The 20,465-nt window shown below is 44.1% G+C and overlaps 1 protein-coding gene across 3 annotated transcripts in view; it reads left to right on the top strand.

The window, feature by feature from the left end:
- Positions 1–10,197, top strand: part of LOC309562582 (mitogen-activated protein kinase 8) — a 59,207-nt gene extending 49,010 nt beyond the window's left edge. The window contains exons 9-11 of one of the 3 annotated variants that reach the window (XM_082266832.1): positions 773–836; positions 6,937–7,014; positions 9,652–10,197. In XM_082266832.1, the coding sequence (XP_082122958.1) occupies positions 773–836; positions 6,937–7,014; positions 9,652–9,794 (285 nt within the window). In that variant the 3' untranslated portion in view covers positions 9,795–10,197. Of the gene's footprint in view, positions 1–772; positions 837–6,936; positions 7,015–9,646 lie in introns of all 3 variants that reach the window. The other 2 variants (XM_082266831.1, XM_082266833.1) reach the window with 2 other exon arrangements.
- Positions 10,198–20,465: the final 10,268 nt, after the last annotated feature.

Below are 20,465 nucleotides of genomic sequence, written 5' to 3'. Positions count from 1 at the left end.
TGGTGGTGGGATTCTCTGACCAATCAGTGGCTAGTAGTGAGCATGCAAAGGATTGTGGGATATGGTACCGGGTATGGTACCTGTTGGAACCACAATCGAGGTGGTACTGTTTGAGAGCCGTACCATTCGGTTCCATGCAGTGGAAAAGCGCCACCGTACCGAACCGAACCGTTCCTACACCATACCATGCGGTACCAGCAGTGGAAAAGCACAAAAGCGAGCCGAAATGTTCGGTTCCATGCAGTGGAAAAGTGCCATCTGTTCACGTATCATCCAGAGACGGCAGCATCTACTTCTTTGATTAAGATGATAGTGTCAGGGTCATGACATTACGATCCCCAACTCGTTAAGAGAATCCTTGTATTCATTGAAAAATTCTGCAAAGATTCTGAGAATGGTGCCAACCCATAGCGAGTGACCCCCCTTGTGGTTACTTTGCAGCCGCTTAGCACTAGACCTGGAAGACTTTTGCCATCCCTGTAGTAGCGGTGACTGCCACAGCGATTCGCAGCATCCAAGTATGATGTATACACGCTTGCTTTAGTGTAAGCTTGACCAATGTAACTATGGAATAAAATTCATACCTAAACCCCAGTTTTAATGATCGACTTTAAAATTTTAAAGGATGTATTTACTGCATTTGTAGCACAAATACGTATAGTTGTGCCTTCTATATCTGTAGATTGTTAAATGAGATAGTTCTGTTTCACATGAGAATTCTATATGTTTTGATATGTGTTGACTCGTATTTTATTTATTATTTTTTTTCCAGCCACCTCCAAAGATTCCAGACAAGCAGCTGGATGAGCGAGAACACACAATAGAGGAATGGAAAGGTATTCTATTTAACAGTACTAAGTGTAATTGGGAATCATTCCTTTCATTCCTTTCTATTACATTCCTGTCAACCCTTGGAGTAAAAGGCTCACAGAATTGGGCCTACAAATCAGCATCTTAGCCGGTTTTTCAAAATCTGTGTTGATAAAACAGGATTTTTGTATTCGTAAAAATTGGATTCTTGCAATTCATGAAGGGTTACCCCTCTGTTTTTTGGGATCCACTCCTAAAGACTGCTTTTCCACCCACACAGCTGAGGCATGCTGGGAGTTTGAGGGGAATTCCTGACTGGCCAACAGCTTTTTTTTTGTTTGCCAGTCTCCAGTTCTTCTTGAATGTGGCATAATAATCTAACAGTAATGACTGATCCTGTGTCACTCTACTTTCTCACACTTCTATGCCCTCTGTGTGTGTCCATTGGCACTCCCTTCTCACTACTGGCTGTGATTGATCGCTGCTGCCAGTGAGGAAAGAGACAGCAACAATGCTGCTGTAGTGCACAGTTCTCGATTGAGATCGGGCTTAGTTAAGTATAAGGGAGGGGATCATCCTAGACACAGGTTTTTCCCTATCGTTCATTGACAGACGCAGTTCTCTGATCCATATCAATAGGCCTTGCCTAATTCACTGGATCGGGCACCAGCAGCTATCCGGTGCGCGTTCAATTGACTACGCCTCGACCGTGGCTTATGTCATTCACCAAGGGTGTCTTTGCGGCCTTGGAAGTGACCATTCTTCATTGGACAGAGCGTCTTGTTCCAGCTCTCTCTGCTGTTCTCTTTCCAAGTGTGGAAAAATTGGCAGGCGTATTGCCTCAGTCGACAGGCCTTGGATGCAGGGGAATGGTCCCTTCATCCGGAGGTGTTCCAGCAGTTGTGCCTTCTTTGGGGGCACTCCAGACATGGACCTGTTGGCATCGCATCTACAGGATAGTGCAGAGGTTGTGGCTCGATCCCGGGACCCTCTGGCGTGTGCAATGCTATCACCATGGGTTCTGTCATAGGCAAGAACATTCGCTAGGTTCAACATGAACGATGCTGAGAAGTTTGGCATGGTCACCTGCGCAAGGCTGACATCGGCATGGTCGTGTGAGAGTGCTCACGGAGGTCATTCTCGTGGCTCCGGACTGGCCTTGCCGAGCTTGGTATGCCGACCTGGTCAGGCTAGCTGCTGACACTCCTTGGAGAATTCCTCTCAGGGAGGATTTATTGTTTCCAGGGCCATTCTCCCATCCGGCTTTACGGTCGCTGGCTTACCGGCTTGTCTGTTGAAAGCCAGGTGTTAAAGGACAAAGGATTGTCTGCTTCCGTGATTTCCACACTGCTTAAAGCGTGGGAAGCGTCTTCTAGGATGATTTTTTTTCATCATACAAGAAAGTCGTATTTTGCATGGTGAGTCTCCTTGGGCTCCCCCTCGCTCTTACTCGGTGGCCCGGATCTTGGCTTCCTTCAACGGGGAGTTGATCAAAAGTTGGCCTTGAGTACTGTCAAGGGTCAGGTTTTGGCTTTGGCAATTTTCTCCCAAAGGCCGTTGGCTGCCCGTTCCCTGGTGCGTAACTTTTTCTTCCAGGGGGTGCGACACTTGGTTCTTCCGGTGCGACCTCCGTCACCAACTGGGGACCATGATTTGGTGCAGTCGGTTCTTCAAGACCCTCCGTTTGCGAGCATCGAGGGTATCCCCTGCCTACCTTATTACAGAAGGTGGCCTTCTTGGTTGCTGTCACTCTGCGTGCAGGGTGTCGGCACTGGCGACATTGTCCTGACGTTCTCTCTATATGTTGGTTCATGGGGCCAAGTGGTACTTCGACCGGAACCGTCCTTCCCTCCAAAGGTGGTTTCTAGTGTTCACTTGCACCAGGACATTGTATTACCTTCTTGTGTCCTAAGCCCCCACATCCTAAGGAATGTGCATTGCATACTCTGGATAGAGTTCGGACACTCAAGGTATACTTGGTGACTACTGAGTCAGGTTCGCTCTCTGTAGTCACGGATGGCCCAAGAACAGGGCTGCCTGCGTCTGCTGCGACTATTTCCAGATGGATCGGACAGTCGGTGGTGCAGGCTTATTCAATTAAGGGTCAGGTCCTACTTTTCCCTGTTTAGGCCCATTCTACTCGGGCATCTGTGCTTCAGGTTGCAAGACTGCTAACTGGTCGTCTGTTCACACCTTTACCAAATTTTATGAGGCGGATGTGCTGGCATCTGCAGATGCTTCTTTTTGGCCGAAAAGTTTTTGCTGGCCGCTGTCTGGAGGACTTTTGGCCTTCCTTGAGAGTGTTTACTGTTTGTTTCAGGTGGGCCTCATCTTTTGTTCTGATGAGTCCTATGTTGTCTGGTCGGCTATGTTTAGCCTTGGGGACTTGTTCTTTTCTGCTATTCCCACCCCTCATTTTATGGCACTGCTTTGGGACGTCCCTACTGCGTCATTCAATGAATGATGGAGAACTGGATTTTTGATTTACCGTAAAATCCTTTTCTCTTAAGTTCATTGACGGACGCAGTACCCGCCCCTGTATTTTGAGTTGGGTTGGTGTTACTTTCTGACACTGCTTTGATACAAAACGGACATCCTATGCTGAAAGAGAGAGGGTGTACCCTCCGGGACTGCCCATAGGCGTAGCCAAAACTTTTTTTTTCTGCCTAGTGTCCTACTCCTGTAGGGGGCAGTATAACACCTATAGTATATAGTGGATAGAACGTGCATCAGGCAGGTGCCGGATCCAGTGAACTAGGCAAAGCCTACTGATATGGATCAGAGAACTGCGTCCTTCAATGAACTTAAGAGAAAAGGATTTTACGGTAAAAACAAAAAAAAACTGGATTTTTGACTAATACAGAGAATGCATTACTTCTAGAACCACTCTAAATCAGCCTTTTTCAATCAGGGTGCCTTGAGGTTTCTTCAGGGGTGCCTTGGCAAAATGCCTAAAAACTCCCAAAAAATTGTATACAAGCGGGCGTGTGGATGAAGCCTGCCTTTTAGTTACACAAAGCCACAGGTTATCATTGTGCACCAATACAACCTTCTAGCTGCCGGAGTCCTAACGACCGATGGCATCACCAGTTGATATGGAGAATGTCAGTCGCCTACACAGCATCCTTGTATCCCCCTCTCATGCCCCTCTCCATGAGTGTTGGGGTCACGTTAGCTGAGTGATGGAGTGAGGGAGAAAAGAAAAACTGGAATACTAGTCAGTACCAGTTTGCAAAAGTGTTTTTGCTTTTGAAATCCCCCTCTAACGTCGGGTGTCCTACTTGTTTGGATGTTGCTGCATTATGTAAAACTACTAGAATAGGGCACCTCAACCTGCCCATAATTAATACAAGGGTGACTCAAGATTGTCCATATTGTTTAAAGGGTGCCTTGACTGAAAAAGGTTTGAGAAACACTGCTCTAAATATTGGTGGTTAACAAAATAGAAATAAAAAAATAGAAAAAGTCAGCAGGAAAATGATAGTCGAAGGGGAAGGAATTACTTTGGTAAACAACATAGGGCCCTCTACAGACAGCAATAATGCATGTTTCAAATGTAATATAAATCGTTGCTAGAATCGCAGATAACAAATAAATGAGATCAAAATTGCATAAATACACAAGTGAACTAGTATGTGCAAGCAACCACTCAAAAGTGGATAAATAAAGTGAATGTATATTCAAAAATATATATAATCAGTATGTGTGTGTATGTATATGTGTGTGTGTGTGTGTGTGTGTGTGTGTATATATACAGTGGGTACGGAAAGTATTCAGACCCCCTTAAATTTTTCACTCTTTGTTATATTGCAGCCATTTGCTAAAATCATTTAAGTTCATTCTTCTTCCTCATGAATGTACACATAGCACCCCATACTGACAGAAAAACACAGAATTGTTCACATTGTTGCAGATTTATTAAAAAAGAAAAACTGAAATATCACATGGCCCTAAGTATTCAGACCCTTTGCTCAGTATTTAGTAGAAGCCCCCTTTTGATCTAATACAGCCAGGAGTCTTTTTGGGAAAGATGCAACAAGTCTTTCACACCTGGATTTGGGGATCCTCTGCCATTCCTCCTTGCAGATCCTCTCCAGTTCTGTCAGGTTGGATGGTAAACGTTGGTGGACAGACATTTTTAGGTCTCTCCAGAGATGCTCAATTGGGTTTAAGTCAGGGCTCTGGCTGGGCCATTCAAGAACAGTCACGGAGTTGTTGTGAAGCCACTCCTTCGTTATTTTAGCTGTGTGCTTAGGGTCATTGTCTTGTTGGAAGGTAAACCTTCGGCCCAGTCTGAGGTCCAGAGCACTCTGGAGAAGGTTTTTGTCCAGGATATCCCTGTACTTGGCCGCATTCATCTTTCCCTCGATTGCAACCAGTCGTCCTGTCCCTGCAGCTGAAAAACACCCCCACAGCATGATGCTGCCACCACCATGCTTCACTGTTGGGACTGTATTGGACAGGTGATGAGCAGTGCCTGGTTTTCTCCACACATACCGCTTAGAATTAAGGCCAAAAAGTTCCATTTTGGTCTCATCAGACCAGAGAATCTTATTTCTCACCATCTTGGAGTCCTTCAGGTGTTTTTTAGCAAACTCCATGCGGGCTTTCATGTGTCTTACACTGAGGAGAGGCTTCCGTCGGGCCACTCTGCCATAAAGCCCCGACTGGTGGAGGGCTGCAGTGATGGTTGACTTTCTACAACTTTCTCCCATCTCCTGGCTGCATCTCTGGAGCTCAGCCACAGTGATCTTTGGGTTCTTCTTTACCTCTCTCACCAAGGCTCTTCTCCCCCGATAGCTCAGTTTGGCCGGACGGCCAGCTCTAGGAAGGGTTCTGGTCGTCCCAAACGTCTTCCATTTGAGGATTATGGAGGCCACTGTGCTCTTAGGAACCTTAAGTGCAGCAGAAATCTTTTTGTAACCTTGGCCAGATCTGTGCCTTGCCACAATTCTGTCTCTGAGCTCTTCAGGCAGTTCCTTTGACCTCATGATTCTCATTTGCTCTGACATGCATTGTGATCTGGAAGGTCTTATATAAACAGGTATGTGGCTTTCCTAATCAAGTCCAATCAGTATAATCGAACACAGCTGGACTCAAATGAAGGTGTAGAACCATCTCAAGGATGATAAGAAGAAATGGAAAGCACCTGAGTTAAATATATGAGTGTCACAGCAAAGGGTCTGAATACTTAGGACCATGTGATATTTCAGTTTTTCTTTTTTAATAAATCTGCAACAATGTCAACAATTCTGTGTTTTTCTGTCAGTATGGGGTGCTATGTGTACATTCATGAGGAAGAAGAATGAACTTAAATGATTTTAGCAAATAGCTGCAATATAACAAAGAGTGAAAAATTTAAGGGGGTCTGAAGGTCTGAATACTTTCCGTACCCACTGTATATATATATATATATATATATATATATATATATATATATATATATATATATATATATATATATATATATATATATATATATATAAAAATGAATAATATGTGCAATCAATAAAAAAACACATAAAATGCACTCAAAGTTAAAAAGGATAATCCAGAGGTTCCAATAAGAAACCAAATTAAGTGAAATATAATAAACGATGCATGTTTTTTTTTTTTTCCTGCTATGCAGGGAGTAAAAAAATGCACATTGCTTAGTAAAAATACAACACCATACACACACTAAACATTGTTAGGCACACATTTAACCCCCTTGATCACTCTAGATGTTTACCCCTTCTCAGCCAATGTCATTAGTACATATATGGTGTATATCATTAGCATTGATCACTGCTCAAGTGTCACTAGTGATGGCAGTCAGTCAGATTCCCTGCCGCGTTATTGCAGTCCCACACTATAAGTCGCTGATCGCCTCTATTGCTAGTATAAAAAAAAAAGAATTCCAGTATCTGTACCATAGTTTGTGGACGCTATAACTTTCTAACAAACCAATTAATATACACTTTTATTTCCACCAAAGACATGTAGCAGAATACATTTTGGTTAAAATCTATTAAGAAATGTGATTTATTTATTTTTTTTTATTTTTTTTATCGGTTTTATAACAGTAATTAAATATATATATATATATATATATAGGACTGTGTTAACACTTGTGTTGTTTTACAGAGTTAATATACAAAGAAGTCCTTGATTGGGAAGACCGAGCTCGGAATGGTGTGATTCGTGGGCAGCCTGCCCCTTTAGGTTAGTATCATTTGCACAGTGACCAGGTCCTATACAGTAGCTTAACTAGTAATACTCCTAAAGCACCTGCTTTAGGAGTATTACTGGAAACCTTGTATCATGGGACAGCATAAATAGAGCCTCTTAGGCCACTTTCACACATATAGACCGCTTGTCCGTTTTTCATCCATCCGTTGATGGATGAAAAACGGACATCAGTGCATTCCTATAGAAAAACGGATGATCAACCATTTACATCCGTTTTCATCCGCTTCCGTCAATATCCATTTTTTTGAATGGATGAAAGCCCAAAAAAAACTGGTCGGATGCAATACAGATGTAAATTGACGAACGGTCCGTTTTTGATCCGTTTTTGCATTGGTAGTGAATGTAAAGAAAACGGAGGAAAACCTGATGAATACTTCATCCATTTCGATGTGACTGAACTGATGAAAAGAACGGTCTGTATGTGTGAAGGGGCCTTAGACTTGGACCTAAGCTTCCTTTTACCAGTCCATTATGAGGAACTGTGCTGTCTGTTGTGGCTCTGTCAATGGTTTTTGAATGTTATTGGAAACAAGTCGGAAACTGAGGCTTTGTACATTAAAGTACCATTGATCCAGGATTGCATAGAAACCTAAAGTATTGTAACATCTAAGGCTCTTAGAGAAAAATCTTAATATTATCCATTGCTATGATAAATTTTAAAGCCCAGATTACCTGTTTAGTTTAAATAGGCTAAATACATTTTGGTGCATCAAAATAAAAAGGTGTGCAAAGCCTTACATTTTCTTTTCTTTTCCAATAACTTTTTTTGAATATTTAAAAAGAAATACAGATGCCAACATTGTAACCTATGGTAAACAAATGTGCTCAGGTTGTATGCAATAGTGATCGACCGATATCGGTTTTTCATTGCCGATACCGATATTTTGGTCATTGCGTATCGGTATCGGCCAATAAGGGCAGATATTTTCGTACATTTTTTAAAAAAAAAATTATTTTTTTTACTTGACAGGTACTCTTTTGGAGGGATCTGGGGGTCTAAAATACCCCAAACCCCTCCTCTGCACTTAAAAGCATTCAAAACATCAAGTTTGGCTGTTTTGAATGTCATTTTGTTTTAATCTGGTGCCAGTACCCGGAAGTGATGTCATGACATCACTTCCGGTTTTTTGCATGGAGACCCGATCAGAGCCGAATGTGGCTTTGATCGGGTCTTCGGCTGCCATGCAGGCTGGTTGCCTGGGTCTCCCGGTGGGACTGGAGACCAGGGCGAGCCGCGGAGGGTGGCGGGAGGGGAGCGTCCCCTCCCGCTCCTTGTAATCACTAATCAATAATTGTAATCATTACAAGACAGCCGACCGTCGGCTATGGACGCCGGTACCGGGTGATGCCTCTAGCTGCAGGCATCACTCCGGTACAGCACTTTCCTGAAATATCGGTAACCTCCGGGGCCTTTGACTATGAGGGAAAGTAACCTCCGGGGCCTATCCAGTAACCTCCGGGGCCTATGACTATCAGGGAAAGTAACCTCCGGGGCCTATCCGGTAACCTCCGGGGCCTATGACTATCAGGGAAAGTAACCTCCGGGGCCTATGACTATCAGGGAAAGTAACCTCCGGGGCCTATCCGGTAACCTCCGGGGCCTATGACTATCAGGGAAAGTAACCTCCGGGGCCTATCCGGTAACCTCCGGGGCCTATGACTATCAGGGAAAGTAACCTCCGGGGCCTATGACTATCAGGGAAAGTAACCTCCGGGGCCTATCCGGTAACCTCCGGGGCCTATGACTATCAGGGAAAGTAACCTCCGGGGCCTATGACTATCAGGGAAAGTAACCTCCGGGGTCTATCCGGTAACCTCCGGGACCTATGACTATCAGGGAAAGTAACCTCCGGGGCCTATCTGGTAACCTCCGGGGCCTATGACTATCAGGGAAAGTAACCTCCGGGGCCTATGACTATCAGGGAAAGTAACCTCCGGGGCCTATCCGGTAACCTCCGGGGCCTATGACTATCAGGGAAAGTGCATATCGGCCCTCAATATATCGGCTTTGCCGATAATCGGTCCATCCCTAGTATGCAATAATACAAGGTTGTAGAGAAAAAAAAAATAGTTTTCCAGTACGAACAGATCTCCCCAAATCAGTGTGCAGAAAACATAAGTGTTAACCAATGGGGTAATAAAAACTCTGATGCAAGACTGCACCATTCCTCAAGAGGTGTCAGAAAGGTATTGGAAAAGTATTTTACCAAAAGTAAGACACCCCTTACTTTACATATTTAGTGGGAAGGGGCAGTGCAAAGTATACATCCATCTGAACTGCATTAATTAGGCTTACATTTTTTCTTTCAAGAGAAGCCGGAAGCAGAGCTTATGTCCCCTGCCAGCGTGCTGCATAGGACTCTTACTCTTTGTATGGAAGCAGTGGTCTCTCTGCAAAGGCCGAGGGGCTAAATCCAAGGAACTGTAGGATTTTGCACACCTTTTTGTATTGATGGAATGTATTTAGCCGATTTTAAACCACAATTTCAGTTGGGCCTTCATTTTCTTTATAAAAGTGTTGGTAGTGAGTAAAGGCCTTCTGAGATGGATTCCATGTTTCTGTGAACTGTTACTGCAGCTAAGCCCTCTCTCTGCTTTCTCATAGCACAGGTGCAGCAGTGACTGACGGCTCCCAGCCTCAAACCTCCTCTTCATCAGCTGACGCTTCCTCCATGTCCACTGACCCAACGCTGCCCTCGGACACAGACAGCAGCCTGGAAACCTCTGCAGGGGCACTGGGCTGCTGTCGATGATTCAACGGCGGGGAGGGATGGGGGATACACACAGATGGCAGGGAGGGTGGGAGTGCAGAGGGGTTGTGTAGCACAAGATGGCGGCAGGAAGATGCCACTTGTATTATTGAAAGAGTACATATTCTTAACCCCTTAGCTGCCAGAGTACCTTCCTGATCGCCCTACAGTTGGGGGGAGGGGGGAGCAAGGCCTAGAAATTAAAAAAAATGGCTTAAGACACCTGTATACGCTGAAGAGAAGCCACAACGCACTCCCTGCCAGGACTAAGTTAAAGAGGTGTAGGTTCATTTTTATTTTTTTAATTTTTTTTTTTTTTTTTGTGCTGTAATTTGAACACTTAAGTGCTGGAGGGTTTGGAAAGCTGCCATAAAATATGTATTGTATTTTTATTTCCATTGTGTGAGGGGGGGTGGGGGGAGGTGGGGCAGGGTTGATGGGAGGAGCTTAGTGCTCCAACAAAGAGAAAAGGTCACTTTGGTCCTGATTGTCTTGAAATTTTTACTTTGCATTCGATTTTATGGTTGTTTTTTTTTTCCGTTTCTCCACTGGTGCTGCTCATGTTTTATTTCTTTGATCATCTTTGAATTATTTTACAGATCTGTTCCATATTTTAATTATTTAAAATTTAAGTGCTTTTTTTTTTTTTTTTTATTACTGTACAAATTTTATCCTCACACATGTATATGCCTGTAGTGCCAGTAAACCAAAGGGAGGCGCTGTTGCTGCCTACGTTTTATTGCATAATGACGCCTTTACTTTTGAGGTGCTGGTGCATCCAGTCTTGGAAAGTGTGAAAATTTGCAATGTTTACTTTGTTTCTGAACATTTTTTTTTTTTTTTTTTTTTTTTTAAAGCTGGTTTGAAGTTTTGGTTAAAATCAGCTAAATACATTTCAGGTGCATCAAAACAAAAAGCGTGTAAAGTCTTAACCTCTTTACCACCGGAGGATTTTGCTGTCTTACGTCCAGGCCACTTTTTGCGATTCGGCGCTGTGCGACTTTAACTGACAATTGTGCGGTCGTGCGACGCCGTACCCAAACGAAATTTACGTCCTTTTTTTCCCACAAACAGAGCTTTCTTTTGGTGGTATTTGATCACCTGTGCGATTTTTACTTTTTGCGCTATAAACAAAAAATGAGCGTAAATTTTGAAAAAATAAAAATATTTTTCACTTTTTTTTTTTTCAAAAATATGAAATTCCCCCCCCCCCCCCAAAAAAATAAAATTTTTTTTGATTTTTTTATACATTTTTGGCCAATTTCTTTTCTGCTACCTATGTTTGTTAAAAAAAATCACAATAAGCGTATTTTGATTGGTTTGCGCAAAAGTTATTGCGTTTACTAAGGGAAAGATTTCTGTCATTTTTGGTGTTTTTTTTTTTTTTTTTTAACGAGTAATGGCGGCGAGCTGTGATTTTTTTTTTTTTTTCTTTTGCGGGACTGCGACATTGCGGCGGACAGATCGGACCCTTGACTGACATTTTTGACACTTTTGGGGGTACCAGTGACATTACTACAGTAATCAGTGCTATAAATATGCACTGTTACTGTAAAATGACACTGGCAGGGAAGGGGTTAATTTTATTGGAGAGGGAGGGGTTAATGTATGCCTGGTGCTTACTAACGTGTGGGGGGGGAGGTGACTGAGTGACACAGGGACAGATCGGATGTTCAGCTATGCTGAACCCTGCAATCTGTCACTCCCTGTCACTTAGGAGATCCGCCCGCTCTGTTTACACAAGCGGGCGGATCTCCAAACTCGATTCCCCGACGATCGGGGAAGAGCAGTGGCGATCGCCGCCGCTCCTCCCCTGGCCCGACTCCCGCTGTGACTGAATACAGCGGGAGCGAGTCTCGCGCGCCGCCCCACAAGGGGAGGAGTCCAGCGACGTAGGTCTACGTCGCTGGATGATAACTAACCGCTTTGCTGCAGTAGAGCTCGAGTGAGCGGTCGGCAAGTGGTTAAACTGGGTTCACGTATCTGCGAATTGGATGCGTTTTACAACGCATCCAATTCGTATAACATATAAGTGTGACTGGCTTTCAATGGAACCGGTTCACACATGTCTGCAGTGCGAATTTGAAAAGGGTCCTGTGCATTTTTGAGTCCAGTCCAGGTGCGAATTCGGGGAAATATTTGCACCTGAATCGCACCTGAACCGGTGAATACAAAGACACAGGACACTGGACTGCGAACCGCAGTCAGACCCTACACTTAAGCAGTCACGTCCACAGTAGAAAATTGTTTTTACGGCCAGTCTGCTGCAGGCAAGGGCCCATGCTCTGTGTGTAGAAGCAGCTGTCTCTCTGCCCACATCTGGCACACCTCCTGCTCCTTCTCCCTGCTGATTGCTGAGCTCTAGCTCTGACTCAGCAGGAGGTGTGTTGGACCTCTTCTTGGAGACCACTGCTTCCACAGGGAGAACATGGGTTCTTTTCTGCAGCATGCTGGCAGATGACAGGCTTTTCTACTCAGACTGTTGCTGCTTTCCAAAGAAAAAAAAGAATGGTAAGACTTTGCACACCTTTTTTGTTTTGATGCATCAGGGATATGTGTAGAAGATTTAAACGAAAAGTTCATTTGGGCTTTGAAAAAGGAGCTTCACTGAAATATGGCCCCTATCTGGCTGGAGTGCTGCGGTGTTTAATATCCTTGCCAGATCTTCATGGCTATCTCTATACCTCTGCATGGTTGTGACAAGCCAGACTGCTTTAGATTTTGCTGGGATGCTGCTCACATGCCTTTCTGAGTTCCTTTATAAACATTCGAAGGTGAAGGACAGATTTTCTGCATTCTTTGCCCTTTAGTGGGATGTAATAAATGCTTACTTTGGCTGGTGACAGCAGAAGCTTGGCTGAAAGTCAGTTAGCCTGTTATAGCAAGTGTGGAAGGAGTTCTTCTCAGTGTGGGTTTGAACCCTGCCCATATAGCAAGTGTGGAAGGAGTTCTCAGTGTGGGTTTGAACCCTGCCCATATAGCAAGTGTGGAAGGAGTTCTCAGTGTGGGTTCGAACCCTGCCCATATAGCAAGTGTGGAAGGAGTTCTCAGTGTGGGTTTGAACCCTGCCCATATAGCAAGTGTGGAAGGAGTTCTCAGTGTGGGTTCGAACCCTGCCCATATAGCAAGTGTGGAAGGAGTTCTTCTCAATGTGGGTTTGAACCCTGCCCATATAGCAAGTGTGGAAGGAGTTCCTCTCAGTGTGGGTTTGAACCCTGCCCATATAGCAAGTGTGGAAGGAGTTCTCAGTGTGGGTTCGAACCCTGCCCATATAGCAAGTGTGGAAGGAGTTCTCAGTGTGGGTTTGAACCCTGCCCATATAGCAAGTGTGGAAGGAGTTCTCAGTGTGGGTTCGAACCCTGCCCATATAGCAAGTGTGGAAGGAGTTCTCAGTGTGGGTTTGAACCCTGCCCATATAGCAAGTGTGGAAGGAGTTCTTCTCAGTGTGGGTTTGAACCCTGCCCATATAGCAAGTGTGGAAGGAGTTCTTCTCCGTGTGGGTTTGAACCCTGCCCATATAGCAAGTGTAGAAGGAGTTCTTCTCAGCGTGGGTTTGAACCCTACCCATTTAGCAAGTGTGGAAGGAGTTCTTCTCAGTGTGGGTTTGAACCCTGCCCATATAGCAAGTGTGGAAGGAGTTCTTCTCAGTGTGGGTTTGAACCCGACCCATATAGCAAGTGTGGAAGGAGTTCTTCTCAGTGTGGGTTTGAACCTTGCCCATATAGCAAGTGTGGAAGGAGTTCTTCTCAGTGTGGGTTTGAACCTTGCCCATATAGCAAGTGTGGAAGGAGTTCTTCTCAGTGTGGGTTTGAACCCGACCCATATAGCAAGTGTGGAAGGAGTTCTTCTCAGTGTGGGTTTGAACCTTGCCCATATAGCAAGTGTGGAAGGAGTTCTTCTCAGTGTGGGTTTGAACCCGACCCATATAGCAAGTGTGGAAGGAGTTCTTCTCAGTGTGGGTTTGAACCCGACCCATATAGCAAGTGTGGAAGGAGTTCTTCTCAGTGTGGTTTTGAACCTTGCCCATATAGCAAGTGTGGAAGGAGTTCTTCTCAGTGTGGGTTTGAACCTTGCCCATATAGCAAGTGTGGAAGGAGTTCTTCTCAGTGTGGGTTTGAACCCTGCCCACTCCACCAAAATAGATGTTTTTTCTTTAAAGTGGGCCTTGCATTAGGAGTTAGGTCTACGTTTTCCTATCAGGGCCCCCTCCATCATACTAAATCGCCACATTAAAGTGGAAAAAAGACTGTATATGCCATCATTCCAGCTTCGGCACTGATGAGAGGGATCAGGGGAACACTGAGTATAGCAAACAACAAACAAACACAGGGACGCACGGGCCTAGTGCATTATCCTTTGATTGGTTTATTTAAAAGAAGAAAGATTAAAAATACTCACAAACAAGTTCTTGGTTAAAAGCATATCACATAAGGAACGCAGTCCTCAGTCGTGTGATCCGAGGGTAAGTTGTCCCTTGAATTCGTAATGGCTAACGCGTTTCGAGGCTTAGCCTCTTCCTCAGAGCCTCACACTGAGTATAGTAAAGCTCTCAAAAAGAAACCCCAGCACAGTGCAGTAGTGTTTTCTCGTGAGATTCGGTATTCTTATTATTCCCAGAATCTCACTTGAAGAATTCTGATGTCTCCCTTGCCAGTGCCGATGTCTGTACGTATATTTGTACGTTTTTTGCCCTTGCAGATTTTTTTTTTTTTTCTTAACACTTTTAATGTGACAATTTAGTCTAGAGGAGGGAACCCTAATGTATTAAGCAAACTTAGCTTTTTAGTGCAAGGTCCGCTTTAAGGTTTTATTAAATCAACCTGTCACTAAAATGGAGAATTCAAACTGAGCTTATGATTAAAACAAAAGGCATGAGCAGAGATCCTGATCTGTGAAAAGCACACTTCAAAACAATAAGTAGATCCAGAGATATTGGCTGCTTTCTATAGCCTGGCCTTCCACCTCCCCTATTGGTTACTGACTGTCCATAACTATTGTGTGTAAAGGAAGTCTTGAGAGGCAGGAAAGGACCAGGCCAAGCTATGCTTTTGATGAAGAGATTTGTTAGAACCTTAACTGTGTCTATACTTTGGGTTTACATGCTAATCATTTTGAATTGTGGTTTTCACTTAAATGTTGCTTGTGCATTTTTTCTGTCTTAGAATCGGTTCACACTAGCGCGACTTGTCAGCCTGACAAGTCGCGCTCCCTCGCGGTCCATTGACCGCTACAGGACCCGTTCTAATAGGAGCGACACAAGTTGCTCCGACTTAGAAAAAGGGTCCTGTACTACTTCGGGGCGACCTCGGAGCGACTTGCATAGAGTTCCATTATGTGAAGTCCCTGCAAGTCGCTCCGAAGTCGTGGTGCATGGGAATGCACAAGTCGCCCCCGAAGTAGTAGTAAGGAGTCGTGTCGCCTCAGTGTGAATCGGCTCTTATGCTCATTTACTGTAACAATTAGGTTTTAGAAGTGAAGTTCATGGTTCTTGAAAGTGCACCTGTTTTGTAGTAAACTGCATACTGTGAAGGCAGATATGGTGGATTGGAAGGCCTTTTTTTCATAGATGTACCCCACAGTATTGCTTTTTCAGTACAAGATGTCCTCAGTCTTTGGGATTAATGACATTCAGCATCATTTAACCTGGATGACTGAGGACATGCTATGCATACTGGGTGTCATTGCCTTGCTCCCTAAGTGGATGTCCCCATAGTGCGCCCTTCATTTATAGTGTATTTGCGGAGAGACCATCGGTGACATCAATGCCACTCTCTGTATCTTAATGGTTTGCCCAAGGCTGGAGAAAATCAGGGGCAAAAAAAGGTTTTGGGGAGTCATGTGATGTGCCTGGAAAAAAAAAAAGGGTACCCAAAGGCTTTGAGTTGGGCTTTAAACCTCGGAAATTGACCACCTGCAACAGGCCTCATCAGAGTTAAGGTGGCACTGTAGCCATTTGTTTGGCTTGTACCTACAAAGTGTAACACTCTAAAATGCACTAAAACTTTGTCATTTTATTTACCCTTTCAGACTGCTTTCATGGTATGTTGTGTGCTGCCAAACAGGTGCACTTCAGAATAAAGCCGTTAGAGGACATACGTCATATGGCAGGCATCCTTGTAAGTTTGAATCTTCAGTATGTATATACATAGACTGCTCTTAGATTTTGTAGATCAGTGCACATTCATTTGTTAAGGCAAGAGGATCTTTTTTAAATGATCCCTTTACTCGCTGATAAAAGAACAATACAGCACTCGGAATTCTGCTAGGCCCAATTGATTTTGAAGGACCCATTAATGTTTTGGGTTTGAGTATTAGGTGCTTGGAGGAGTTCTCTTGAGCAATCAGTCAGATTTTTGCTGTTATTTTTGTAGTCCAGGTTAACGAAAGAAATGAGATACCTTATTAGTTGCTTTAGGCAACCGCTTTTTTTTTTTTTTAACTTCATTTTGGTTTTCAATCAATCCCGTTGTTTTAAGGTGAAAGTCATTTATAACGTGTCTAGAAGTAATGACTTTACCTGATTTAAAGAAATGCTATCTTAGATCTTAGCTGATCAATGGCTTGCATATTAACTGTTTGTAACTCGAACAGCCCATTCACACTGCATGCGACAGAATTTTGTGGGGCGACCTTGGCGCGACTTGCACGGACTTCATATAATTTAAGTCAATGCAAATCGCCTCCTGGTCGCCCCAAAGTAGTACAGGACCCTTTTTCTAAGTCGGAGCGACTTGTGTCGCTCCTATTAGAACGGGTCCTGTACTATTCAATGGCGAGCGACCTTCCGCAACTTGTCAGGCGACCAAGTCGCCTGACAAGTTGCGCTAGTGTGAATGGACCCTGAAAGCCAATAGATAATGGCTTGCATATTGAATACCTGGGACTGTAGATACTATTGTATGAGGGCTATAGAGGCCATGTTTGCAGTTCCTGACATGGCTTATCGGCATGTGTGTGCTGAAAGTGGATGACTAAATCTCTTGCAGATTTGGCCATGCAACTGCATCAGATGTGCTTTGGGGCTCCAGTTCCTGCATTTGAGCAGCTTCAAGCCCACCTAAGCTTTCAATTTTAGATTGCCTGAATACATCCCAGCTTCATTACAACAAAGTCTGTGCAAAGCCTCACAATTTTTCTTTAAATACAGCCACAGCACGTCTGGAAAAGTCCTTTGCCAGCATTCTGTAGAAAATGCCATTCACACTCTGTATGGAAGCAGTGGTCTCTTTACAGAGGTCCAACATGCCCCTTCATGAGGCTCTCCAAACAGCAAAGCTTATGCTGATCGGAGGGCTAGCTCTGACTCAGCAGGTGGGGTGTCAGACCTTAGACCTGAGAAAGCAGGGGTCCCACTTTGCAGCATGCTGACAAGGGACAGACTATTCTACTCCAGTTGTGGCTGCTTTAAAAAAAAACCTTATGGGTCCATTCACACGGCGCACCGTCTGACGAGGTACGTTCTACTCAGCGGGGGATCGATCCCCGCTCTGTGTGCGGAGACGGAGGTGTCAGATCCCTGCTGTCCTCTATGGGAGATCGGATTAGAAGGGACCGCCTGTCCATTCTCATCCGATCCTCCAGACGGATAGAAAATAGGGTTTCCATCCGTCCGGATTTCACGGACAGGATCGGAAGCGGATAGCAGCGGGTGTCAATGGAGATGTCTCCGCTGACATCCGCTACCCCATAGGGATGTATGGAGCATCCAATCGGGTCGGCCTGAAAAACTGACAAGCGGATCAGATCGCCCATGTGAAAGGACCCTAACACAATTCATACCTTTTGATGCACTTGGAATGTGTTTAGACTTTTATACCAAGTGTATAGTTTTCTACTCTTGAATGTTGGCTTCTTTTGAATAAATCTCATCTGTGTAGCCAGCATAGAAATAGTAAAAGGCTTAATTTTGATAAAGCAGACTTGTTTTCTTCCAGACACCGTTATAAATGACTTCTTGCCTGTTCTCTTAAGAAAAAGTGCAAAAAAGCAAAGCCGCATTCAATCAAATTTTAGTTTTCTGTGGTCAATTTTCTGATTGGTTGGTACTGGTTTCTAAACTTTACAAACGGTGATTGCTGTTTGCATTGTTTTATTCGCTAAGCATGTTTGTTAGCAAAAGGTTCAGGTTAGGTTGATTTTGAAGAAAGAAGTGTATATATTTTTATTACCCTCATGTAGCAGAGAACGTAGTCGAACGACAGTCATTTTTTGTATGGTCAATGCTAATGATTTGCTATTACGAAGGGTTGGGGAAAGGTAATATGTTAGCGTTAGGGCAGAAAAGTAGTCAAGGACTTTGTGAAATCATGAGATTGAATGCACCAGCGAGGCCTCTCATGTCGCACCTCCCATTATCCATAGGATGAAAGTTCTCACATTTCCTGTGACTGGCCTGCAGCAGAGGCGCAATATTCACATTGCTAGTCATTTTCTAGGTCTAGGCGCACCGCATCACTGCTTGTTGATTCCTCGTCTGTTTATGTTAGCAGTGCAGATTTGTCTTGCAGAGAGCCAAGTGTGTGCTACCAATGCTGGTAACAGCGGAGGAAACCTGCCAGCGTGCCGAGCAGCACGACCATTTATATGATCACTGACTCGTAATAAAGATCAATGTTGGGGACAATATGTGTGTGTGTTTTTCTTCTTTTTTTTTTTATAAATATACCTTTTATATAGGTAAATATGAAAGGAAGCTTAAAGTAGAACTAAAGGTTTGAATCAAATAAAATAAAGATTTAAAATGTCTTTCCCCTGCCTATATACATGCTGCATAATGTTACTAAAAATAAGGCCCTCCCCTGCTGACAACTGGGGAGTAATGGAACCATGTGGTTACATAACAACTATGGAATTCACCCTGTCTCTGAGCTGGAGCTAGAGCTGTGCGATTGTGTCACCAGTACAGATGAAAAGAAAAAAAATAATTTCGTTTATTGACGGATACAGGTCCTGGTATTCATAACTATTGGGTTACTGCCCCCTACAGGAGTAGGACACTAGGCAGAAAAAAATTCTGGCTACACCCATTGGCAGTCCCAGGGGGTATACTCCCTCTCTCTGCTATAGCCACTTAGTTTTTTTTTTTCTGTCTAGTCAGGAGTAAGGACCTAATTTGGTCCTGGCAAAAATTTTTCCTCCTGGATTTTTCCTGTGAGATCTACAATCAACTGCCGGGATGGGCAATGGGCTGGATAACTAGATCCAGTGGTCACACCAGTCTGGTCAGCTCTGCGCTAGTTTGGCCGTGACATAGTCCCACTGGACGGGGGCTCAGCCTGCCAAATTAAACGTCTTGCAAGGTCGCATACGACCGGGTCTCGGCCTGAGTCGCAGTGTTCCTTCTGGCTGACAGTCCCCCGTTTTGATGGAGGGGGGTTCTGTCTGGAGCGGTTCCCGCCTGGTTCCTGGTATGGTGAGTAGCTATTCCCCCAACCCCCCCAGAGGGTTTTGGGGTGGACGTTGGCCCCTCCTTGGGACGGTCTGACCTCCAGGTTCTCCTCCTTCCTGCAGGCACCCCCCTTGCCGAGTCCCTCATCCTCTTTCCACATAGGATAGAGATATCAAAGGTAACTGTGCTAACCTTAGACAAAATTAATGGGATTGTGTGTATATAGAATTATAAATCAATAAATGCAATATCTCAAGTTAAAAAAATGTGCATATAAATAAATGTGCATATAAAAAGGTATCAAATACATAATATATATTCCAATGAAATCAGTGACAATCAAGTGCTTCAATAAATCAGTCCATATTGGTGCGGACTAGGAGAAAGGTGCAATAGTGCTGTAAAGTCCTCTAGGTGCAAATAATATTGATGTGGTGATAATACGACCCTCCACTTCACCTCAAAGTGCTGGATGGTAAGGTAGCTCACTTACCAGATGGCGTGGATTCCTGTGGCATACGCCACCAAGAATCAATCTGCGCTTGTACACCACTTCGGCTTTGGCTCATAGATGAATAGGATCCTTAGGATGCTGGTGTTGGTCAAAGTAAAAGGAAAAAGAAGCTCCTCATCGTGTAGAAGGTTAACAACTTTTATTGAACTCTTCACACGAACATCAAATAGTATAAAAACTTTGGTGATAAAAAACTTGTCACTCCAAGACACTGCAGATAAAAGTCACAAATCGTGTGCCCAAACGGCAAAAAAGTGCAAAATTGCAATGGCTGAGTCTTCGCTCCAGCCCCCTCTGAGCTACTTTCAGCCTTGCAGCTGCTATTCGGGACGCTGCAATGTGAACAATCGCGCGTGCGCCGTACCCAGAAGTGGGAACTCGGCGTGCGGTTCAGCAGTCTGCTCAGAACGAGGCAACGTGCGTACCAACTTGACGCGTTTCGTCAGAGATATGACGTCTTTGGAAGTGTACGTACGTTGCGTAGGTGAGTTTTTATGGGGAAGACGGAAGCCATATCCGCCTTTCAACCAGCCCTCTGTTTAACAATTTCTTGATCAACCGGAAATGCCTCATGATATCTGTCATCCCAAGCTATTGTAACCTAATAATAGGTTATAACATACCAATTATTTTCCTCTTAACCCTATGTGTATATATAAAAACAGAATTATACACCCTAAGTAAATTTGATTAATTACGCTAGGTTCCGAATATCGCTATTAGGATACCTAGAAGACACCGAAAGTGGGGACCATAATTGTTCTATTGATTA

The sequence above is a fragment of the Pelophylax lessonae genome (assembly GCF_965119305.1).
Source record: "Pelophylax lessonae genome assembly, chromosome: 9".
Taxonomy (NCBI): Eukaryota; Metazoa; Chordata; class Amphibia; order Anura; family Ranidae; genus Pelophylax; species Pelophylax lessonae.
Note: the sequence above shows the minus strand (reverse complement) of the source record. Positions and strands in the feature narration are given on the sequence as shown.